At 45.1% G+C, this 22,393-nt stretch overlaps 1 protein-coding gene across 1 annotated transcript in view; it reads right to left on the bottom strand.

The window, feature by feature from the left end:
- Position 1: 1 nt before the first annotated feature.
- fam222ba (family with sequence similarity 222 member Ba) overlaps positions 2 to 22,393 on the bottom strand; it is a gene marked incomplete at its 3' end in the record, with an annotated part of 25,434 nt that continues 3,042 nt past the window's right edge. The window contains exons 2-3 of the mRNA XM_020600557.1: positions 7,342 to 7,469; positions 2 to 1,641 (exon numbers count right to left, since the gene is read on the bottom strand). Of these exons, the coding sequence (XP_020456213.1) occupies positions 2 to 1,641; positions 7,342 to 7,423 (1,722 nt within the window). The remainder of the gene's footprint in view (positions 1,642 to 7,341; positions 7,470 to 22,393) is intronic.

The following is a 22,393-nucleotide window of genomic DNA, read 5'->3' as shown; positions in this document are numbered from 1 at the left end:
CCCTCAGAGGAGGCCTGTGCATCTTGCCAATCAAACCTAGATTCTGATCGCGGAAGTAGGGTGTCTGGAAGTCCCCACCCAAGTAATCTGCCATTTGCATCAGAGCAGTCTGGGCGGACAGGGAGGTGGTGGAGGAGGCGCTCGTTCCTAGCCGGTAATGGGGAGCCCCGGGGGGCCCACAGTCAAGAGTGGTGCACCCGCCTGGACCTGCACTGTGGAATGGCATGGTTACGTCCTGAGACCCGGAGCTGTCACTGTTAGGTGTGGGGAGGATGTTGTTGTTCCAAATGTGGGACTGGAAGTAGTGACCATTGGTGTAATGAGCCATGGGACCGGGCATGCCGTTGTTGATGACAGGGGGAGAAGGGGTGGACCTTTCTACAGGTGGTTTCAGTGTGTAAGGCTGACCCGCACACACTTCCGCAGGGTATCCTATACCTTTAAAATTGAAGGTGGGGTCCCTGGAAGGCTGCTTGCAGAGGGTGGTCCCACTGTTCTGAATGTGGGGTACATGAGCCAACTGGTGCTGATTCCAAGGACGCATCTGCTGCTGCTGTGTGTTATGTTGCATCAGTTTTTGTGGCTGATTCTGCTGTGGATGCAGATGCTGCTGCAGGTGGTGCTGCTGCTTGAGATCAGTGCGGTTGGAAGGCAAGTGGTTTATAGCAGCCACACTGGCTGGAGGGTGAACTCCCACTGGTGCCGTGGCTTTCTCTTGAGGGCCAATAATGCAGTTGGGTGGGGGGAAACCAGGGGTGGCAGGGTTGCTGTGCATGGACACCCTGGAGCAGGCGCTGATAAGTAGATTGCGACTGATGGGGCTGGGGTTGGCGATCTGGCCCTCGCACAATGAGGTGGCTCCTGCACCTTGGGCTCGAGCTTGGCAGAACTGGTTGATCTGATGCACAATGGTGCTCAGGTCGGCCTGGCAGCCCTGGTGCAGCCCGGCGGCCATGGAGAGTGGAATGGTTGAGGTAGAGACGGTAACATTTGGTGGCGCATCGCTATCTGGTGGCTTTCGACCCCCCTGCAGGCCAGGCGGTGGCTGCTGCTGAAGCATGACAGAAGGGGGCCCCTGTGGATGTACAAGGGCTGGTTGCTGAGACAGAGCCTGAAGTCTAGATGGGCCCTGGGGGTGTTGGGCCATGGGGGGAGGGTGTCTGAGGCTCTGGGTGTGACCCTGCTGCTGAGAAAGGGGCATCTGTAGAGTCTGAGGTGGGTCCTGTGGTTGAAGGGGTAAGCTTTGCTGGGGACAGGGAAGGTTCGGCAGAGGTGGGTGGTGGTTTAAAGTGCTGGTTGAAGCCACTTGGTAGGGTCCGGCAGGAGGGTTCATGATGACTTCTGGGTGCAAGCGAGCCCGACTGCCGTCAAAATCTTTTAGGATGCCTTTGACTGTGGGTACCTTGACAATGGCAAGGAGACCTGTCTTGGCACTGGCCTGAGAGGAAGGGTAAGGGCTGTAGCGCTGGCCTGACGTATCCAGCCCGTTGACCGTACGGCGCACGTGGTTTCGCTGGGGGACCTTGACGCTGTTGGGGAAGATCTTGATGGTGAGCGGGTTGTTGGCAACCTTCTTAGCATATGCATCCAATTCTGCAGGTGTTGGAAATGGAGCGGATCTCATCCTTTGTGTGATGTCCCCTGGGGTGGAGGACAGGACAGGTCAGAAGTGAGACAGGCACAGAAAGCAAGAGGAGACAGAAAATGAAGAGAATGAGGAGCGAGACAACTTAATCCAGGTAGTATATACCACAGAAGAACACATCAATTGCAATCTGAGCTGCTGAGAGGAACCTGATTTGGACAGCAGTCTCATATTCCATATTTCACTGTTTTGCTTCTATAACCCTGACTGCTCCCGTGTCATGAAGGCAAAGAGATTTCCAGTCTCACTCGCAGCTGAACTAGTGCGGTCGACATAGACCCAACCTAACATCCAATTCTGTGGTAGCGTCTGTGATTTTGAGGTCAGGAGCGTTTAGTGGCCTTAATTGATGCAGCATCCAAGCAAACAATATGTATGCAGCGGTGGGGGGCTGCCTAGTACTTAATCCCAAATTCAACAAAGAATGAGTGAGGCAGTGACAATCCCGTGGCTGCTTTGGAAAGTAAGAGAGAAAGAGATGCAGAGAGCAGAGCTCCATGACAGCAGACAAGTAACCAGATACAGCAGCAGTGTCTGTGATCTGCAGGAACACCTCCCAGGCCTCAGCTCACACACATTTGTTCCACCTGCTAAGCACGGTGGCTAAATTTAACTATGCCAGAGTGACAATGTGAATATGATTATGTGTATGTGCATGTGCGAGCGAGAGCGTTTCATTTATGAGCCTGTTTAGAATCTGCAATGAGATCACGCAGGTGTTAGGTAATGTGTCAGTGTCTTGTACATAACGTACCCGTATTCAGTCTGGGTAGATATGATTGTGTTATTCATTTTAATGCAGTGTGCTCGTTTCCACTTTCTCTACTAACACAATAAAAGTCAGCCATAATTGTTTTAGAGAATCACAGGCTTGCCTCCCCGCATTCCTCCATCTCACTAATCTGATCACCTCAGCCCCACCTGTCTGACCCACTTATACCACAGCTTTCGGACTGACGGACACGGGTGCAGTTTATCTGTGGGAGGGATCACTAGTTACTGGGCAACATTTAATTTGCTTTCATTATTCCTGAGGATGGGGATTTTCACTTCAGGTAAAATAGATGTTGTCATGACAGCTGCTTCTTCTCTGTTGCTGAGTGAGCAGTAATTTGAAATGTCTGAGTTCCTGGCAAAGGTCTGCAGCTTCATGTGGCCGTGGATGTTACGCTCAGTCTCACAGCAGGCAGAGTGGGCTTGAGGGATGAAACACAGAGCTGAACTGTGAGCGCTGACATAGTGGCACCAAGAGTTGTGCCAAATGGCTAATTAATTCCGGCTTTATTTGCGAACAGGAAACAATGGGCAGCGATGTGCAGGGCCGGTATGGTGCGGCACACAGGGGGCTGCTGTGACTAAGTGTTCAGCCTGCTAATGTCAGCCTCATTAATGCAGGGGTCTGGGCCAAGGAGCTAGAGCTCAACACCCGCCATCACTGAGGCCTAATGTCTGTCACTGAACAAATGCCAGGGTAAGAAAACACAAATGAACACTTACACATACACACATACTGAGGATGGACTTCACTTGTCAAACAGAGGTGATGATTAATGGCCTTGTTGAAGATGATGCTCCTCACAGTGTCATAAACAGTCTAAATAAATGCAAAGGCAGTTGGATTTTAACACTTATCCCACCTGGTTTTCAGGGTATCAGTGGATCATATTTACTATACAAAGTATACCATTTTAAACAGTAAAACTACACCTAGATAAATGCAACTTGTTTGCTATCAGTATTCAAGATCTATTTAGAGCTCGTGAGATTCTGGCACAGTCTCTGCAACTGTTGTCAAACCCTCATGTCAGTGTAGCTGCAGAAAGGTTTCTGAGTAGGTGGGAAGAGTATCAACAGCTGTTGTAATGAATAAAACATCATTTATCATTTCATGGGAATGAGATCTTTGGGATAAAACCAGGACTGTGGACAGCTCGAATGAATGTTAAGACCACCACCGTCACATCACCTGACAGGGTTTGCTCTGTTCAGAGAGGCACAGACCAGCTTTGTGGGGATACGCGGGTACAGAACATCCTGAACCAACTTGGAAGGATGAACAGGAGATGGGGTGGTAATTCACAGCATGCAAGACTGATTCAACGAAAAGGTTACACTCAGAACAGTTTGAGTAGGGACAAGAATAATGTCTGATTTCTGCATAGGTCTAATTTTGTGTCAGACTGGAACAATTATGACCTATTTTCACCGACTGCTCACATATACACTTAAAAAACACCGAATAATAAAAATACTGAAAAAACAAACCCTGCATGAGTGAAAAGACCCAAATGAAGATTTGTCTTCTAATAAAATGATCAAAGCTTTGCTCAGCAGAAAACATGCAACTGTGGACATGATGAGACAAAAAGAATGATCACCCAAACTAATTAATTCACAAGTGTTAAATCTACAGTATATCGTTAAGGGAAAATGAAAAATATTCCATTTTAAAAGATGGAGAGAAAACTTGCTTTCAGTTTTAGATTGAAGAATAAAGCAAGAAAAACAGCAGCAAGGGTGGAACTATGTACAGTATTAGTTGTTTGCCTGAGGCGCTTGTGCAGTGAATTTTATGCCTAAACCGTAAAACTCAGGCAAGTAGCACAGAAAGCAATGTCAATGTCTGGAAACTGACCAATCCATTAAATTGGAAAAGGGATTAGACATTGTTTAACACAGCTTAGCCAGGCATTCTGGGGAAAAGTCAAAATGAAAAGTTTAAGAGAACTGCTTCCCTTGTATTGAAATCAGTACTGTTTAGAGTAGCTTGCCCTAATAGAGCATAAAATCACCAACCCCTTGCTGTTTACATCTGTTTAATGGTTCTGCCAGCTGCTGATTACGTCTTCTAGTTAGCAAGTGTAGTTTATTAGCTGTTCAACCTTAACTCGATGCAAGAATAGCTGAAGCATTTAAAGCATGAAGAGAAGTCTGAAGGCGACTATGAGCATATAATCTCCCAGATCTCCAGCTAAGCATTTTCCCAGAGGGGGAATGGGAAAGACGCCTTGCCGGTCCAAGCATTACTTACCCCGCTGCTAGCTAGCTAGCTAGCTGCAACACAAGTGCACAGTCAGCAGGCACTAATTGGGGTTTCTCTTATTCGAACTACTGTTTTTATTAAACCAGGGTTAAACAGCAGAGAGCTGGGGCTCATGCTGCTGTAACCTGCAGTTTTCACACAAGAGCAGGAAATTAGGTCTGAAGCTTTAGTGTCAAATTAGACATGTGAAACCTCCTTGCATTTCTGCAGACTTCTGAACAGAGCATCCCCATGCTGATAGATCAACACCGCAAGGCCTTTGAAAAACTGAAAACTGCTATATGGAGAGAAAGAGGAAATGGTTGTTTTTGATCTCAGTAGGGACTGAGATGGGAAAATCAGCCAAGTGGCCCAGCTGCACTCTCTGTTTGTTCTGCCTGTAAGAACTGAGGACCAAAGGCCACTTTCTGGTACTTGAGAGTCATCCTGCCTCTGGGATGAGCAGTCTTGTGACCCACTGTCCTTTTTTGCATGTACCCAATCTATTCCTCTGTCAGCCTTTACAATTCATAGCCATTGTCTGTCAACAGTCACTCCCTGATGATAAATAGAGCAGCTGCTCTGGCCTTGCCTCTGACAGAAACCTGCAAGCTCGTAACTTTAAATGACTCTGCTATGCACAGATATACCCACAAGAGAGAAGGCAGCATACAGTGAGTCTGTTGATCTGGAGGTCTTGATGAAAATAAAGGAAGGGAAAAGTGTCAAAGATGAGATTTCAAGTGCAAGACTCAGCATTACAGTGCACTGAGTAGCTGAAAGCATAGAGGTCAAGGATAGGTGAATGGGAAGAGAAACCTATCCAACATTTTATTTATTTATTTATTTATTTTGTGGAAGCTTGCCAGAGTATTGAATAAAGGTTTTAAATGACAACTAGTCCATGAATGTCACCTAAAAGCAGCCAAGCACAGCTCTCATGGAGTTAAAAATTCACTGGTGCTAGATGAACACTGGGAGAGACCACGCTATGCAGACAGCCAGGAGCAAGATGGTAGTGTTAGCTGAGGGTTGTGCATGGCACAGCACAGGGAACTGTGACAACTGGACAACATGCAGACATGCAGAAGGTGATCTACAGGGTAGGCAACCACCTGGGAGTGTACAGATTTTTGTTTTTGCTTGCTTGTTCCTAAGGTACTTTGAAGAAAATGATTAAGTCTAAATGCAACATAGTTTCATGGCTTTTGATGTAACACTGTGCCCGCTAACAGTACAAGAGAGCAGATGAAAAGGAAAAGCATCACAAAAAAGGAAAACAGATTGAAATTACACTTCTAGGAAAGGCTATGCTGTGGGAAGCACACTCCATCACCAAAATGGATTACAGTGTTGGACAGAAAAACAAATTAAACTCCAGTTATGCCTCGTGCACTGATGTGTCTTAGTGTATCACATAAAAGAAGAGCAGAGAAACAGTTGCGCTGATGGCTGCACCATGTCACAAGCCTGCCTGAGTAAGGCAACAGACGCTGGCACTTAGCAGACTCCCTCACACTCGCTGATCTCCTGGGGGTTGGCTGATTACTGTGATTCTGAAATTACAGTCTTGATGAGCTGGAGCATTTTACAAAAAAAAAAAATGCTGAAGAAATGGGTCAGGCTAGGGCTGAGTTTCTACTCAGAGAGAAATAGGCAGGAGGAAAAGGAGAGCTATTTATGATCGACCAAAAAAAAGGCTGACCAACTGGATGGGCTATAATCTTTGTCTGGGAAGTGACTGATATTTTTGGTAGATCTAAAAATCTTACAGTAGAAAGAAACAATCAGTAGAATGTGAAAGAATTCATGTGTGTAGGCATCAGTGGAACCTGTTAATACAAAATACATGGATAGATTAATTTACCCAACTCTAAATATGATTCTATTTAAAATCAAAGAAATGATTATCTGCACTTCGAAAAGTCTGTGGAATGTCAGTTTAAATGTGTTTAGGTTGAAAATACATCAGGTACAACAAAAAGACAACAGCACTGGCTTATAGTTGCCATTTCCATTCATCATTTTGTCATGCATTACTGTCCTCCACAGCCAGCAAGTCTCAGTTCTCACAGATGATGACTGACTTTAACTCTCCGTTTGTGCTGATGCCCCTCGCACCCCCAGAGAGTCCAACTCTGTCAGCACTTGAACTGTAAAATTCAAATGCATTGAATTAACTGGGCCAGCTCTGACTAGCCTGCTGTTAAACCGGGGCAGCAGACTGCTTCTTAAATTCACTCACATTACAAGATCATCATGGCAAAACCACTCAGCTCTACAATCTGTCTGCGAGTCTGACAGTAACTGACTCTTCCTGATGGTGAAAAGGAACTGAGACGGTCAGATCTAACACTTAAATGTGGTGATGGCGCTGAAGGAAGCACACAGGATCACAGAACTTCAGGGGTGATGTGAGTGCGAGCAAGATAAGGAGGAGGAAGAGCCATTCATCAACAAATTAATGAATTCATCCTGATTTCCACTGAAGACAGATCTGTGGTCCTGGAGCACTCATATACTTAGGGTTTTAACACAGAGCTGCAAAAGAGAACAGGCTAGAGTTGGCAGAGGGATCTGACATGGGGCAGGCCACAGGACTGCGACAGCTTGGTTTATTGTGTGGGATGGTGGTGGTAGTTAATAGCGTGTGTGTGCTAAGATCAGTACTTACATTTCTGAAGTCCAGTGTTCATCTGCGTGTGAGGGAGAAGCTGGAGGGGGAGGTCACCTGGGCCTGGCAGACAGGCCAGCATTTCACACAGACATTAATGCAACATGGGACACACGCCTCTCCTCATACTGCAGAGAGGGACAGAGAGAGAGAGAGGGAGTGGGAGAGGGGGGAGAAGTCAGCAGTCAGAGATAACTCCAAGGCAGCACATGGTGAGCAGCGATACAGAAGCTGGGTCCAGCCTAATAGAACTCTGTGGTCAATCCCCAGAGGCGCAAGGCTGAGGGAGACATAGTTATCTTTCAATTAGAAACTGGAGCATCAGGTAAGGTGACATTTGATGCCAATAACTTCAATTTAACATCAAACAGCTGAAGTAAAACAGTCAAGCTGGGCCTGAGGGGCCGGCAGCTTTTAAATTGACTTCATCCCTCCTCCTCCTCGCCTTGCATGTTAGTCAGTACGTCGGACCCTGCTTACCTGCATTTTACCTCTCTGCCTCCACCAGACCATAGAGAAGGAAATGAATGACTCCTGTACATTTGAAAAGAACACACTCAAGAGGCCTGGCATTGACAAGTTAATCCATACTGCAGTCCTCTAGACCTCAAAGAGGCCTTTTATTTTGGGGACATTAAACAATGAAGTCAGCTCCAAATGTGGTGAAAAGAAATGAATAAACAGGACTATGGTTCCAGTAAATGCCTGCCACTTTTTGCAATGACCTGATGTAAGAGAGGGAGAAAAACATTAGCCATGCTCCACTTGGCTTACTGCTGTATTCAACACACCACAGATGCTTGCTTAATCAGCACTGAAGAACAGTCAGGGAGCAAATTAAGTCTACAGAGTCTGTGCCCTCCCCTCTTGCTGTGTGGCATCAGAAGAGGGTGGTAAGTGTACCCAGACAAACGGCATCTATGAGAGAGGCAATTACCCACAAAACAACCTTGACATGCCTGTCTGCCACAGGGTGATGGCTTAAAAGTGTCTTCCCCCCTGCAGGGAGAAGAGACAAGTGGAGGAAAGAGTAACAAAGCAAGAGAGAAAGGTGGAAAGAGAGAAAGACTAGTGGCAGGTTTGGGGTGGTGGGGGGCCTGAACTTGCCTTTAAAAGCTGGAGCTCAAAAAGGTCAGGATGACAGCTCATTTAAATCCTCCCAGCAAGAGGAGAAAAAAAAAAACAAGCCTTAATGAAGCTGCCAATTCTACACAGATACCTGAGAGCATTGCACCTCGGGGTGCCGCAGGGGCAGGACGGCAGGGGAGGAGGAAGGGAGGAAAGGGTAGAGACAGGGGAGACTGGTGGGTGGAGGAGCTGCAGTTTTGAGTCAGGTCTGAGGATTTGGGGTTTGATTTGTGCCAATGATGCTGCGTCACCCTTTCTGCCGCCCAGCCTCCCACCCCCTTTCATCATCTTCCCTTTCCCCTGCGTTCTGATTTACAGCCTAGACTGCAATATGGCAGCAATCCCTGCCCTCAATTCTGTATGTCACTATGCATTAACGTTAATTGGTCTGATATGTTATTCTTTTCCCTCGGTCTTGGAAGCATTTAAGGTACGTATCAACTTGATGTCAGCAGAAAGGCTTTCCAACGCTTACTCATTTTTCAGGGTGTCAAGCTTTCACACAAAGATAACAGTAATCTCTTTGACAACAAGCAGGTTTTGGGGTGGAGGAAAGCTAAATATCAAAAATACACTCTCAAACAGGGTTTCAAACTGTGGCAGAAGAGTGAACTGATGCAAGGAAAAAAAGACTAAAAAACAGCAACATAAACTGTGAGTTCATCCGATATAAGAATATACACATCAACACAGTACAGGCAAAAAAAAAAGCAGCGAACAGGCCATCAGCTCACCCCCTTCCCTCCTCCCCCATACCGCCCCTGAATGTCAGAAAATTGTACAGTCGGGAGTGTAGCGGCAAAGGTCAGCCTATGGTAATGCCCCAGCTGACACGGCTTTACAGCTTGGAGCAGGAGGAGCAACTACTTACTTAGAGCTGTTATAAAAGTGTGTAAATAACTGCGTGGCTTTCATTACAGGCATATGAAAGTGAGCAGACAAAGCAGGACTTGAGCGAGTGATGCTCCTGGCTTGTGTCATGTGTCAAATCACTCCAACAAAAGCTGACCTATATTTTCCTTTCATTCCTCAGTGTGGAAGGACAGAATGAAAGCTGTCTGAAAGTGAAAAATGTGCATGGACAAGAAGAAGGAACAGGAAAGATGGAAGCCATTTAGGAAATTAGCCCAGCTGAATATTTTCATCAACATCCTCTCCATCAACTATGATCTGCAGGTGTTACAAATCTGGTAACTGCATCAGGCTAACTGCACAGAAAATCATCTATTCACATATCCACCAGCAGTAATACAAGAGGAAAAGTGCAGATTGTGCACCAAAAATAAGCTCATCAGAAGGAGACACATAGAACATTATTCTGAAGAAGAAAAAAAAACACAGGTGAGAAAGCTTGTTTGGTTTTTTTGATTGAATATTATCAGCTTTTCTACACCAATTAAAAACAAAAGCAATTAGAGGAACCAAGTCACCATGCTGTATGTTGCATGTGCTAATAGCTGAAAGAGAGGAGAGTGGAGGAGAAAGCAGGCTGCTGTTATTTTAATTGTATGATTACCCCCAGGGTTATGGCTCTGAAATACAGCCAAGAAATGTTGCAGTAAAAATTCAATGCAACTCCACTATGTTGAATCTCTGAGGGACAGAAAAAGTGACATTACTTTTATTTGCAAGTGGTCTCTGAATAAGAGGTAAAGAAAGAAAAGAAGCAGGGAGTATAGAGCAGCTTTTTATCCTTTAATACCAACCCAGAGCGCTCTGTAAAGAAGAAAGGGGGAAAGCAAGCCTTGAGCACATCAGGAAGAAATGATACATCAGTATGGCCTTCATGAGCCCATCAGGCTTTACAAACAGCAGCAGTAGATAAAAAAAAAACTTCTGGTTCTAACAGAGGGCATGTTAGGCTGTGACAGGCTAGTTCACAGTCTCCAACAATGGATCCTGATGACTCCAGCGCATCCTGAGGTGTTTGGAATGAGGCCGTTTGTTTTTTCAGTCAGCAAAAACTGCATGTCGACCTGGACTGTTATCTCACACCAAAACAAAACGGGTGGTTGTGATAGTGAGTGGACGGTGAAGAGAAGTGAAGACAACCGCCCCAAACCCAACTTACACATAAATTGAGAGTCTGTAAAATAGTGGTTCCCAATTTGCCAGACACCGTGTGTCAGGAATAAAACTGTCAAACAAGGAAACTGCTGCAGTAGTGTGGGAGAGAGGAAGACAGCTACTTGAAACTGCTCTTCTTTTGAGGGAAGGAGGGGTCTGCTAAAGAACTTGGGGGCTGCATGAACGCTCAGTAACTCACTGATGAAAAAGTGACAGTTCCCCAAGGTGAGATGGTGGATATAGAGCGAAGAGAGACAGCAAGCCTCTAGAATAATGCATGACAGTCCACAGCTGGATTGGCCAAGTCTTTCCATACATGTCAGACACAGAAAGTTCCACGTTTCTCAAATCTTGCCTTTACATCAGTGGCTTGGAGCCTGTGGCCTGGCCTCTTGGATGATGTCCCTGGGCTACTCACACGGAAGAAGATGACTGTAATGATGGCCAGATTGAGATGAGAGGATGAGCAGATATCAGGCAATGAGTGCCCTGGCCTGGTCTGGCTAGCTTTGCCACAGCTATGTCATGGTCGTTACCCATCCATGATGTCAGTGCCCACCAAGTTAGGGTCACTTTCACTAACAGCCACTTAAGCCCACTTGGATTCCTGAACAGCCATATAAATGTGGAAGGCAGAGCAAAGTGAGCTCAGTCATGTCAACCCTGGCCAAGGTTAGACAGGCAGGCAGGCATAGAGCGCTGGCAGCGCCTTATGTGTGGCGTCATGAATGCCAAAAGGCTGGGGCCCCTAACTATGCCGTTTGACAGACATGTTTACACCTGATAGAAAATGTTGTGGATGTCCTGCCAAAACAGAGGGGATCCAAAGTGAAAGGGTGCCAACCTAGTTATTTATTTATCTACTGCAAATCCATACAAAGTGCAGCCAGACAGTCTTAAACCACTTTAGGGTGAAAACAAGGAGATGACATTAAGTAAAAGAAAAGGAAAGCAAAGACCTCATGATGCTCTAGAGACTGGATTGGATTTGATCTCTTTAATTTACCTAACACTGGTTCTGATTAACAAAGGATTCAAATGAATCAGAGGGTATTTGGTTATAAACTAAAGTAGTAGCTAATTTACATTTTGAAGCTGGATGAAAGTTAAGGAATTCAAGTTATTACAGATCAAAACATTCACTGTAATCCAGCCTCATCAGATCACACAGCTAGAGACAGCAACATACAACATACATACAATAGCAACCCCGTTCCTTTCATCTCCTCTGTGGTGCCACTGCATCTGTGTTACCATCTCATATTCCCATATCACACCCGGCAACAATGTCCTGAATCACATGTCAGCTGCCAGACTGCGGGGTTTGGTACAGGACTGGAATGGCAGTTAGAATGATGCAGAAAAACAGACACCGGACTTCCATAAATCTGTCTGCACGCTGCTTCTGGTACAGTATGTGCAGCGACACAAATGATCAGAATTTAGGAAGTCTGCTTACATCTTACATAAATGCTGAGTTATTGTTGTGGAGGACCCATAAACATATGAGCCTTTGTTTAACTGATCTTCTGAGGTTTCAATGTACAAAGAAATTGGCATACAGTGTAATTTACACATTTCACGGCCTTCTCTATAAACAATCAGTTTGACAGCATCCCCTACTTGTACAAAATAACTGTTCTGAAAGTACAATATTGCCAAGAGGAAACTATGCAGTTAGAGTGTTAAACTGAATTCCTTTAAGGTCTGAATCTGTAGGCCTGTTCTGACTATTTGACTGCAAGTCAGCCAGGCCTTCTGTCTAGTTAGTTTGAAATAACTCAATGTACTGAGAGCTAAAGCTCTGCAGCATTGTTCCAGCTGGCGGAAAAAGGGGAAATGAAGACGGAGTGGCTTGATTTCATTTGTGAGCAGGTGCATCCATTTTCTGTTCTTGCCCACACCCACCTTGCCTGTCTCAGTCAAAAGTGCTTACCAGTGACAAAATGAGCCTGCGATTAAAGGGAGAAAGAGGAAAGCTTTGTTATATGCAGCTGATTGGGATCCCAGGCTGCCCTCACACATCAGAAGTGTGTCTGTGTGTGTGTGCACGTCTGCTTGGTACAGAGCCAATAGCAGAGCTGACACCACCACCACCTCTTCTCCCATTTTACCCTATCTCCAGGTGTTCCCATGGCTTACATTTCTGCTCTGAGTACTTGGCAAACAAACCAAATCAGTCCAGCTGTTCCCCCATTTCTCTCTCTCTCACACATATAGTACATGCATAGGAAACTACACAAGCAAACAAACATTTACACCAGCGACTTTCCCCTGCAGGAATAATGACCTCCACCTAGTGTTTGCAGTGCATTCTTATTGACATGTATGCTGTGTTTAACACAGAAAAAAGTTAAGCCTCTGTGTGTTTGTCCCACCAGGACCCATATTATTGACCGCGCATTAACCAGCCCCGGCCTGTTTGTGAGGGTGGCTGAGCTGATTTAAGGGGGGGTCAGAGCGGCTCTGCAAGGTAAGGCTTTGCAAGCGCCATCTCTCACAAATCATCCTAAAAGGGCACACACAAAAACAGCTTCCAGTGTAACACAGGCCTGCTGTGAGAGATTTATCCACTCTGCCATTATAGTAACTGGCCTCTCTCCCATATGAAATGTACACAAATACACACACAAAGAAAGAAAACCCTAATTAGACATAGGCCTGTTAGCTTCTAATCTGCATTCAAACAATATTCTTTCCCATTAGTCTTCTCAGTTAATGCAGGCACCTCGCTACCATGCTTAAATATGTCTTAACTGTGACTCAGGACATTATGAAACTGTGAGCAGTACTATATCTGTAACAAAACCATCAATTTTAAGCATTTAGCTGTAATAACTCAGAGCCATTCAATTATTTATGAACACTGACCTCCAAAAGAATCCTCGCGAACCAGAGCTTCATATTCAACTGGGCACTGTTTTATATACAGTTTGATCTGCTACTGTTAGTTTATAAAGCCCCTGTGACTAGCACTGTTGTCCAGATTTTATGGCAGGCCAAAGAAAAAGATCTCTTTGAGATTTGATGTAAGCACATTCTGAGCGGATGCAATGCACAGACTTGGTGGAAATACTCTGCTGCATTAAGGAGTGCAGCCACACAAATCAAAAACAAATCCCTGCATGCCCATGCCAGACCCTGCTGTGTACTTGTTCAATACAAGAGGATCTATCTCCATACCATGTCTATGGAGGGTTGGTAAGGTCAGCCGCCTCCGTGGCAGCTCTGACATTCAGCATGGCCTCTGGTGAGACCAAATGAGTCCCTCCCACATCCACACACCAACAGAGGAATAAAAGAGATTGTTTTCCACCGGACAGGCTTGTGCACTATGTGCTCCTTTTGACCCTGGCGACACACAAGACATTTGTGGTCTGTCCTTCGCCCCCTGTGTATATGTAAGTGCCTCTCCACCTCCACCTCCTTCCCCAGCAGACACCATCTCAGGGCAGCGGGCAGCCAGCCGGTGACTCTGTGGTGGGCCAGGCAAACACAGGCCCGGCATGGCAAACATCTCACCTCTGTGTCTGCATGGGAACATTTGGCCTTCCTCAGGCTCACAGGACCCTCCGTCTATCCATCTGTCTGTCTGTGAGTCTACACACATTGCTGGTGTGTACTGGTGTTGTCATAGCACCAGATTTTCCTCCTACTCAGGTACTATTTAATATACAAAAACAACCAGTACAATACTGAAGCAAACAAGCCAAATGTAACATGACAACGGCAGCACTATTAGGATGACTGAGTTACTGATTTGGTAGCTTTGATTGGATCCTGGAGTTCTGCTATGCCCTAATGTCAAACTGGTCAAGTCTTCAAGCTAAACAGTTTGCCCTTTTGCCTCTGACCCTAGTTTGTCAACCAGGTTAGGTGGACTGGGACTCAGTTCAGAACTGCACCACTGCCTGCTACTGAATCTCAGCACTTTTTATTACATGACCAAAATATGTTTTGGAACTGTACCAAATGCTAGCATCAACTATCTGGTCAGATTCATTATCTAAAATATGTATTCGTCAATCAAATTGTTCCTGACTTAAATCTTCCCCCTGCAGTTTATCCACGTTTTTGTGCACCAGTTTATTTTTAAACACTGACTTTATTTAAGGGTAAAGATTTATATTTCTCAAAGGACATAAAAAAATTTGATCAAAGTATTGATACTGGAACTCCTTATTCTCTTGTACTGACCCGGGTATAGAAAACATTTCAAACAATACACAACCCTGGATTTGTGTCTTAATTCTGGGCTGGCTGCTGAAGTTCACGACTAAAAATCTTTAACGAACTGATTTGTTACTCAAAGTAGCAACACTAGTGTGTGTGTGTGGCTAGTCTTGAATGCATAAAGCTTAACTCAGAATATTCAATCGCTTCTTGTGGCCTGTATCAGTGAGAGAGTCATGCGAGTAACAGACTTAGTCCGGCTGATAAAAACTCCTTCTCCGCACACTCTCTCTCTCGCGTTCTTGCATTATGCCCACTCCTAAAGATCTCCTGTGGCCATCCAATGATTCAAGACTGATGAGATACGCTCAAAGGTCTATGCCACTGAGCACAGCATTAATGCACCCAACAGCAAATTTTTTGCCATCGACTCCCATTCCCTGCAATAAGGACAGAGCCATCAATCAGGCTGAGATAGCCGACACCAGACATGACACAGGCTGATGAAGTAGGGGGACTTTGGAGTTAATGACAAATGGCTCTCTCAGACACGGTCACAGTATACTATGACAGTCTGCAGAGAACAGTTGACCTTTAACAAAAGACACTTTCTGCCAACACGGTATGACGCAAAAATGTAGAGTATTCAAAACACGGTTAAGAAAGTGTGTACATGGTGTGAGAACTCCTGGGTCCATCTAAGAACCTTGGCCCCGTCATGCTCAGAGCTGCTCTCCTGACCGGTCCAGCGCTCCTCTGGTCTCACACTAAAGCTCTGTGTGTGACCTTCAGCAGGCCTGCTAGTCCTGCTAATTGGGGTCTCCACATAGCACAGCAAACCACCCCCCTCCACACCACGCTGTAGGGCAAAAGGAGCAAGAGACAGCAGCGGCCTGTGTTAACAGCCAAGTGGAAATGAGAAAAAACAAAACAAAAACAAAAAAACAACAGCAACACTAGTTGGAAGAATCTACGTACTTTATTTCACCAACGTGTTTCAGCACAAGCATTACTAACTGCAGTGTTTCCCCAACCATTATATTAGGGGAGCCCCCTGCCCCCCCTTGAAGGTCAAGTTAATTTTGTTTTCTATATAGCGCCAGAACACAACAGAAGTCATTTTAACACCCATCACCAACAGGAAGAAACCAGAAACAAGAGGGGATAACACTGTCATCCCTTATGTGGCTGGTTTATCAGAGAAGTTAAAAAGGATCTTTGGCAACCACAATATCTCAGTTAACTTTAAACCAGGGAACACCCTGCGGCAGAGACTGGTCCACCCAAAGGACAAAACACCCAGACATAAACAGAGCGATGTGGTGTATGCAATTAAGTGTAATCAGGAGTGTAACGAATTGTACATTGGTGAAACTAAGCAGCCGCTTCACAAACGCATGGGCCAAATCCAGAGGACCAGAGTCCGCAGTCCACCTCCACCTGAAGGACAAAGGACATTCTTTTGAGGACAGTGAAGTCCAGATCCTCTCCAGAGAACATCGCTAGTTTGAGAGAGGAGTTAAGGAAGCTATTTTTGTTCAAATACAACATCCCTCACTCAATAGGGGTGGTGGACTTAAGACACAACTTATCATCCATCGACAATCCTGTTTTGAGATCTCTGGCCAAACATGCCCACCAGGCCAATAGGCATCGGTCCACAGGTGAGGGTTCAAAGACAGGTAACGACGCTCACCGATACTGGGCTATAATGACTCAGTCGTTAGGGGTCATTGTTGGGCATCAAAGGACTGAAACACCACTAACGGGGATAAATATCTCTAACTCAACGCCAGTGTGGCAGAACTGATAAAGCCTCTTGGATGAGAGGTGAAACATCTTCGACCTAAAAACCTAGTTCAGTTGATTTTTCTAAGTTTTTTCAGCTTGGGCAAGACAGTGAACCCCCCCACAGAAAACTGCCCCCGATGGTTAGAGCCATCGGTTGAGTTGGTATGGCAGATGGCTGCCTCGGTTGAGACCAAACATGGAGCTAAGTATGCTAAATTTAGCCTCCAAGAAAAACAATAATTTGTCAAAGAATAAAAAGACAGACTGCAGCTGCAGCAGGAAATGTGCAAAAAAACTACAGCAAAAATTATGCTGAAAAAATATGTTGAATTGAATTTTTCAAATTTATTTTATTGAGGAAAAAGTTTTTTTCAGTCACAAGTTCACATTTCTAGTTAAATCATTGTCAGTTTTAGACTGTTCAATAAATGTTAATCCTGTTTGGACCACAGCTGTGACTGTGGTTTAATTGTTGGCCCTTGTGTGATTTCAGTTTGACACCCCTGCTGTAAGGTCATGTGAACTGTCTGAGAGATTTTGTGCCCTGACATTGTGACTTAAGGACACAATCACCAGAAACAACTGTTACAGTAAGTAGCAGAACAAAATAATAAACCATATATAACAAACAAAAGTAAACTTCATAGTAGCTGCTACATAAAACATTATGTGAGTGACTGAACAGTTAACTCAAAGTAAAACTGAAAAGTAAAAAGGTTCTGTGGGTTTCTGAAATGGAACACAGGTCAGACAGGTCAGTTGTATCTGTGGGCCAACAGGGTCTGGAACATAGAGGAGACAGGTAATTTAGAACAGACTCAAGGTGGCTGCAGCTGTGCACTGAGTTTGCCAGCACGTCATCATATCACGGCCACTTCCTATTAGTGTGATCAGAACTCAGTAATAAAAGGGGAAGAAAATGTGATCCTGTAAAAACAAGATACTCAGAGCCTGTGTATTGGGGAAAAAGCCACCGCTCAGGTTTACAGAATGCAAAAGGATAAAAATCAAACTTCTCTGAAGAATTAAAAGACATACAGTGAACCTTTTTAAAGTCGATCCAGTGAATGAGACTTCGCGCAGGGGTGGCCCTGAATAGAAAGGTCTACATTTTAATTTGCTAATCTGTCATTCCAATTGTACTCTGTAACAAAGGGAGTGGAGAGTGGTGGGGCATTCAGAGGCAATGGAGCATGCTGAGGGGTGCGTGTGTGTGGTTCTCTGTGGAGCCGAGAGGCTGTGGCGCTTGGCCCTAAAAGCCTGGCAGAGAATGGGCTCTGATGAGTTCAGTGCAGACAAGACTAATCCCTTCATGTCCAAAGAATTGTTTAACTATGTTTGACTGATTAACCCAAACCCCTTGATTCCACTTACAATCTATTTGTTCAATCAAGTCTCCTGCACTCATCATGCTGCAGAGAGTGGGCAGTGATGGTGAGACAGAAAAAGAAAGAGAAAGAACGAGAGAGTGAGACAAACAAAGGGGCCGCATAACAATCCATTTGTAGGAGTCATACAGAAGTCAAAAGGATGGCCTTTTTGTTCTGATTGTTATTCTCCAAATGCACATAGCACAAGTTCCTGCGAACCAGCTGTTGCTAACATTCAAAGGTCAGAGAGCTCTTGCCTTGAGAGATTTCAGCATAAAGTCAGCAGTGGTGTGTTAGCATACTGCTCAGGCATGGTGGAAAAAGGAAATTTAAAGCCGCTCTCCCCTGTGTGGAAAAGAGGTTGCCAGGAAGATTAACCTAGCTTCCTTTTATAGCCTCTGATAAGAAGTTAAATCACACATTACACTGCCCGAAATGTCTGCAAGTAATTAGATCAAGAATATTACTCTCTCTTCTTCCCTCATGCAGACTGCAGCTGATCAAAGCCTAATGATGGTGTCAGTGCCACTGGCAGTGCTGGCTAGCTACATCTCCCTATCGGGATGGTGATCTGTCAGGGCCACGAGCCCTACTCAGCAGCTCAGGGCACGAGGACAGTGGTGCTTGATACAAAATAAACTAAATGACTAAATGAACCTCTTCTCTTACCAACAAGCTATCAATCAGTGGCGCACCATTAAGATTCACAATGATGATTAATCTCTTTTTGTTTTGTCTCTAGGACTGCATGTTTCCATGCTCACAGTCAGCTGAGGTGAACACAGCAAGATGTTGGTGATATCTCAGAGTGATTTTTCGCAGTAACAGTGAAACCCACCACCAGCATATCTGCTGTCCTTCCATGCCAGAGCAGATCTAAGCAGCACCAGGTCCCTTGATGGGATGATGGGGCTACTGGCTATTAATTACAGCAAGCCGACACGCAGCGCAGGCAAACCCTTGCAACGAGACCCTGGGATTTCAGATACACAGCAAGGCAAATACCTCTCTGTTACACAGCGCCATGACCTGCCTCAGGACCCGGCACACAAGTATGCCTTTCAAATTGTTTCCTGCCCTTCTTCCTCTGCCACCAACCCGCCTCTATCTCAATCACATTCTGCGGATGTTACACTACTTCAGGGGACATTATCTGACTAACAGTTGTGCAATAGCATGATAAAAGTTGTCATTTTCCGTTTCTAATTCACCGTTTCCTTTGTAAACAACCCCACCTTTTTTATGTGTGTGCATGGGCTGCAAACACATCACACATAATGGTCAATCTCATCATTCGCTCTCAAACTCAACAGCTGCAAACAAAAGGGGGAAATGGCAGGAGATATGCCAATCATTTATTGTTGAAAGATGTCTGAAAAAAAGAGGCCTTAAGAAACATGACAGTTTTTCTTGTCCATGTCAGTCCCCCGGCACAACCAGCTGGAGAAGGAGGCCCCAGACAACAGACTCCAGTGAGAGGTCTGACCCCGGACTTAACCCTATACAGGTGGCACAGCGCTAACACAGGAAGCAGGACTACTATTCACAGAACACAGGAGCAAACATTCACACCCATAGACCTGCTCTTGAAGATAATTTAAACAGGCACAAAGACAGCTCAGTGCCAGGAGTATTCTAATGTGCTGGAAAGCAAATCCCCTTGAACACATTAATGTTAAGACTTGTTCTCCAAGTGGACTAAAAGTTTAAGAAGGATTTGAGTGTCAGACCGTTGGACAGAACTGTACAACTGTTTAACACTGTATTATGCTGTTGTCAGAAATTTAAGAGTTGATCAAAGTTCAAGTAAAAACTTTTAAACCTCCGATTATACAAGAAACAAATGACAAACATGTATTATGCAACTGGCAATTGTCATAATAAAAGTCCTGTAAAGTTTATCGCAGTGCACAAAAACAGTAATGTGAAGTGCGGTCTTCTAGTTCAGGAGAATAATGTGAAACCTGTGTAAATGTCGCTCAGTTAAGTCCAACTACGATACAGAGTTGAACTATGAACTGTCATTACAGCCAACATCCCCCCACAAAGCGACAACTGCATCTCTGCATTCCAGGAAACACAGCCAGCTGAAGACAGCAAATACACCAGAGAGGAGGAGACATAAACAATGTAAGCCAGTTTGAGCGCTGCACTGATGTTTACTGTCTCACTAAGTGCATTTCATACTGTCCCTGCTTTCACAGCAGCAGCGGTATTTCAGCATGCAGTACAGAGGCGCTGTTGATGCCACAGGTCTGTGTACAGAGGCTTCAGTCACAGGCTGGAGACTGTTTGGACAATGTAGGTATCCGACACATGGCCTGTCTGGAATAATGATTGAGTTCAGCCGCTACCACACACTCTGCACACTATAGTGGAGGTTCAATGAATAAAATAAAAATAAAAACAACTAAACAAACGACTGTTTTTGGAGTGTAACTGCCTTCCTGTGGAATTTCTGCCTTGTTTGACTCAGTATATTGCTATCAACAAGAAAGCGCTGCATTTGCTTCAAACAGGCAGTGAATGACAAGCCACAGATCAGAAGGTCACAGTCTTAGCCTCTCCTTTCAGCCGCCTTTCACAACACAACCCTGGGCCCTTTTAAACAACAGGAAGAATGTCATCTGGTTACTTTTCAAGGCACAGAGATACCATTCATTGCAGCCAACAATGGCTGCAAAAAGGACCAGAGGGTTACGAGGTTATAAAGGGCCCCATTCTAAGTGCCACTCATTCTCCTGTACGCTGGATGAACACAGAAAGAAAATACACATACATTCACTGAGGGCTGGAGAAGTGGTGCAACTGATGATAAGCTGAGGAGGGTCACGGCAAAGTGCCGTGCACTGACCATTCACCTCTGCGGTCCTCTCAGCTCACCCTCTGAACCTCCCCAGCACCCTGATGTTCAAATAAATTCACAGCTTTTGTCATTTGGGAGAAGACAACCCACCCTAAACTCCATCTAGCTGGTTATTATGCCTGATTAAAGAACAAACCAGCTTTACACAGTGACTGTCTTGGAAAGAAAATAAATAGAAATGGGATTCTAAATACCTGAAATACATGAAATTTGGTGTATTTATATTGCAACAGAGAGTGTAAGATAACTGGGCTTACAGGCAAGAGTTATGAAATGCAACCATAAAGCAAGTGGAATTATGGGAAACCAAAGTAGCATTTTAATAAACACATTATACCCTGTGTTCAATGAAAAGGCCACAAGAACATCATCTACCATTATTCAGGCTGTAAGGCCCGTCCAAAAAGGCTCTTAGACTTCAGCCTGAGCTGAAAGTCTTTACCAGTGTAGACTCTAATGAAGCCTCTGAAATATTAAAAATAAAGGCCAATTAGCTGATAGCACTTTACATCTACTCCCTCTCTAATCCTCTGGAAGCTCAGCCTTATCTAATGTCTGTGCCAGCTATAACACTTCGAGTTCACTCTCCCTTTATCCCCTCCACTTGATGTCCCATAGCGTTTTACTGGTGCTTTGTTGTGGCATTCTTCCTGACCCCACAGGGTCAGGCTCTGAGCCTCCCTTGTAGTGTTTAATGATGTCCTGATATGTACAGTTGGCAGAGACATTGGAAAACTGCAGCAATAACCACAGACATGTTAATGGCGTCTATCAGGATTACTTAAGAGTAATATGGGAGTGATCTCGCCTGGCAACCACTTATTGTAGAAGGTTTGGTATTGGGTGGAGACTGTCTGCGGAGGGTCAGTGATTTGACACAGAAAGCCTTATCTTGTGCCATAAACAGACAACAGTATCTGCACTGCGCCTCGACTGTTCCTATGAGATGGAGGTGGATAAATAACCCTGTTGTCTCTGGGGCCTGATCAGACAGATGCTGTCCTAAACCCAGCCCTGTTCCTCCCGCTGCTATAAATGCTGTTTTTGCTGTGAATGTCACCAGGGGGCTTAGATTCTTCCCAGACTGCCCTCAAGCTGAAGACACAACAATTTCAGAAAGCCCTTTGGTCTTGGTATTTGGAACATCAGGCAGTCTGTGGCTTAAGGCTTCAGGTTTACCGACTACACAAACTACCCAGCGAGAGCAGGGCTTTCTGGCCTAATTGGACCTGCCGGCTAATGTGCAAATACATGACAAAAAAAAAACCTCACAAAACTGTAGCAAACAAAAAAAATGTAGTTTCAAATCAAGCCCATCATCTGCAGTTACTCAGCACAATACAGAACAGTGAACCAGAGTGAATACCATGTAACAGCTGACCCACAGCCTGAGCCCGGCAGGTTAGTCCCTTGTTCTCAGAGACATCCAGAAGTTGCCCCAAACACCCGATCTGGGTGTATCATGTGACTCCCAGCCTGACCTGCATTTGACCCTCACAGTGTGTCTCCTGACTTTGCCCATTCACACAGAGGCTAACAAACATCTGCTCCCTGTCTGAAACCAGACTCATAGAGCTGTGAAAGCACTGGGTGGCCTCACGGAGAGTCTCTCCAAGTGGTGGGCAGCTGAGTGGGTGAGTGTGGGCTGACAGCTGCA

The sequence above is a fragment of the Monopterus albus genome, unplaced genomic scaffold (genome assembly GCF_001952655.1).
Source record: "Monopterus albus unplaced genomic scaffold, M_albus_1.0 scaffold47.1, whole genome shotgun sequence".
In the NCBI taxonomy this organism is placed as follows: domain Eukaryota; kingdom Metazoa; phylum Chordata; class Actinopteri; order Synbranchiformes; family Synbranchidae; genus Monopterus; species Monopterus albus.
This window is presented reverse-complemented; position numbering and strand designations above follow the sequence as displayed.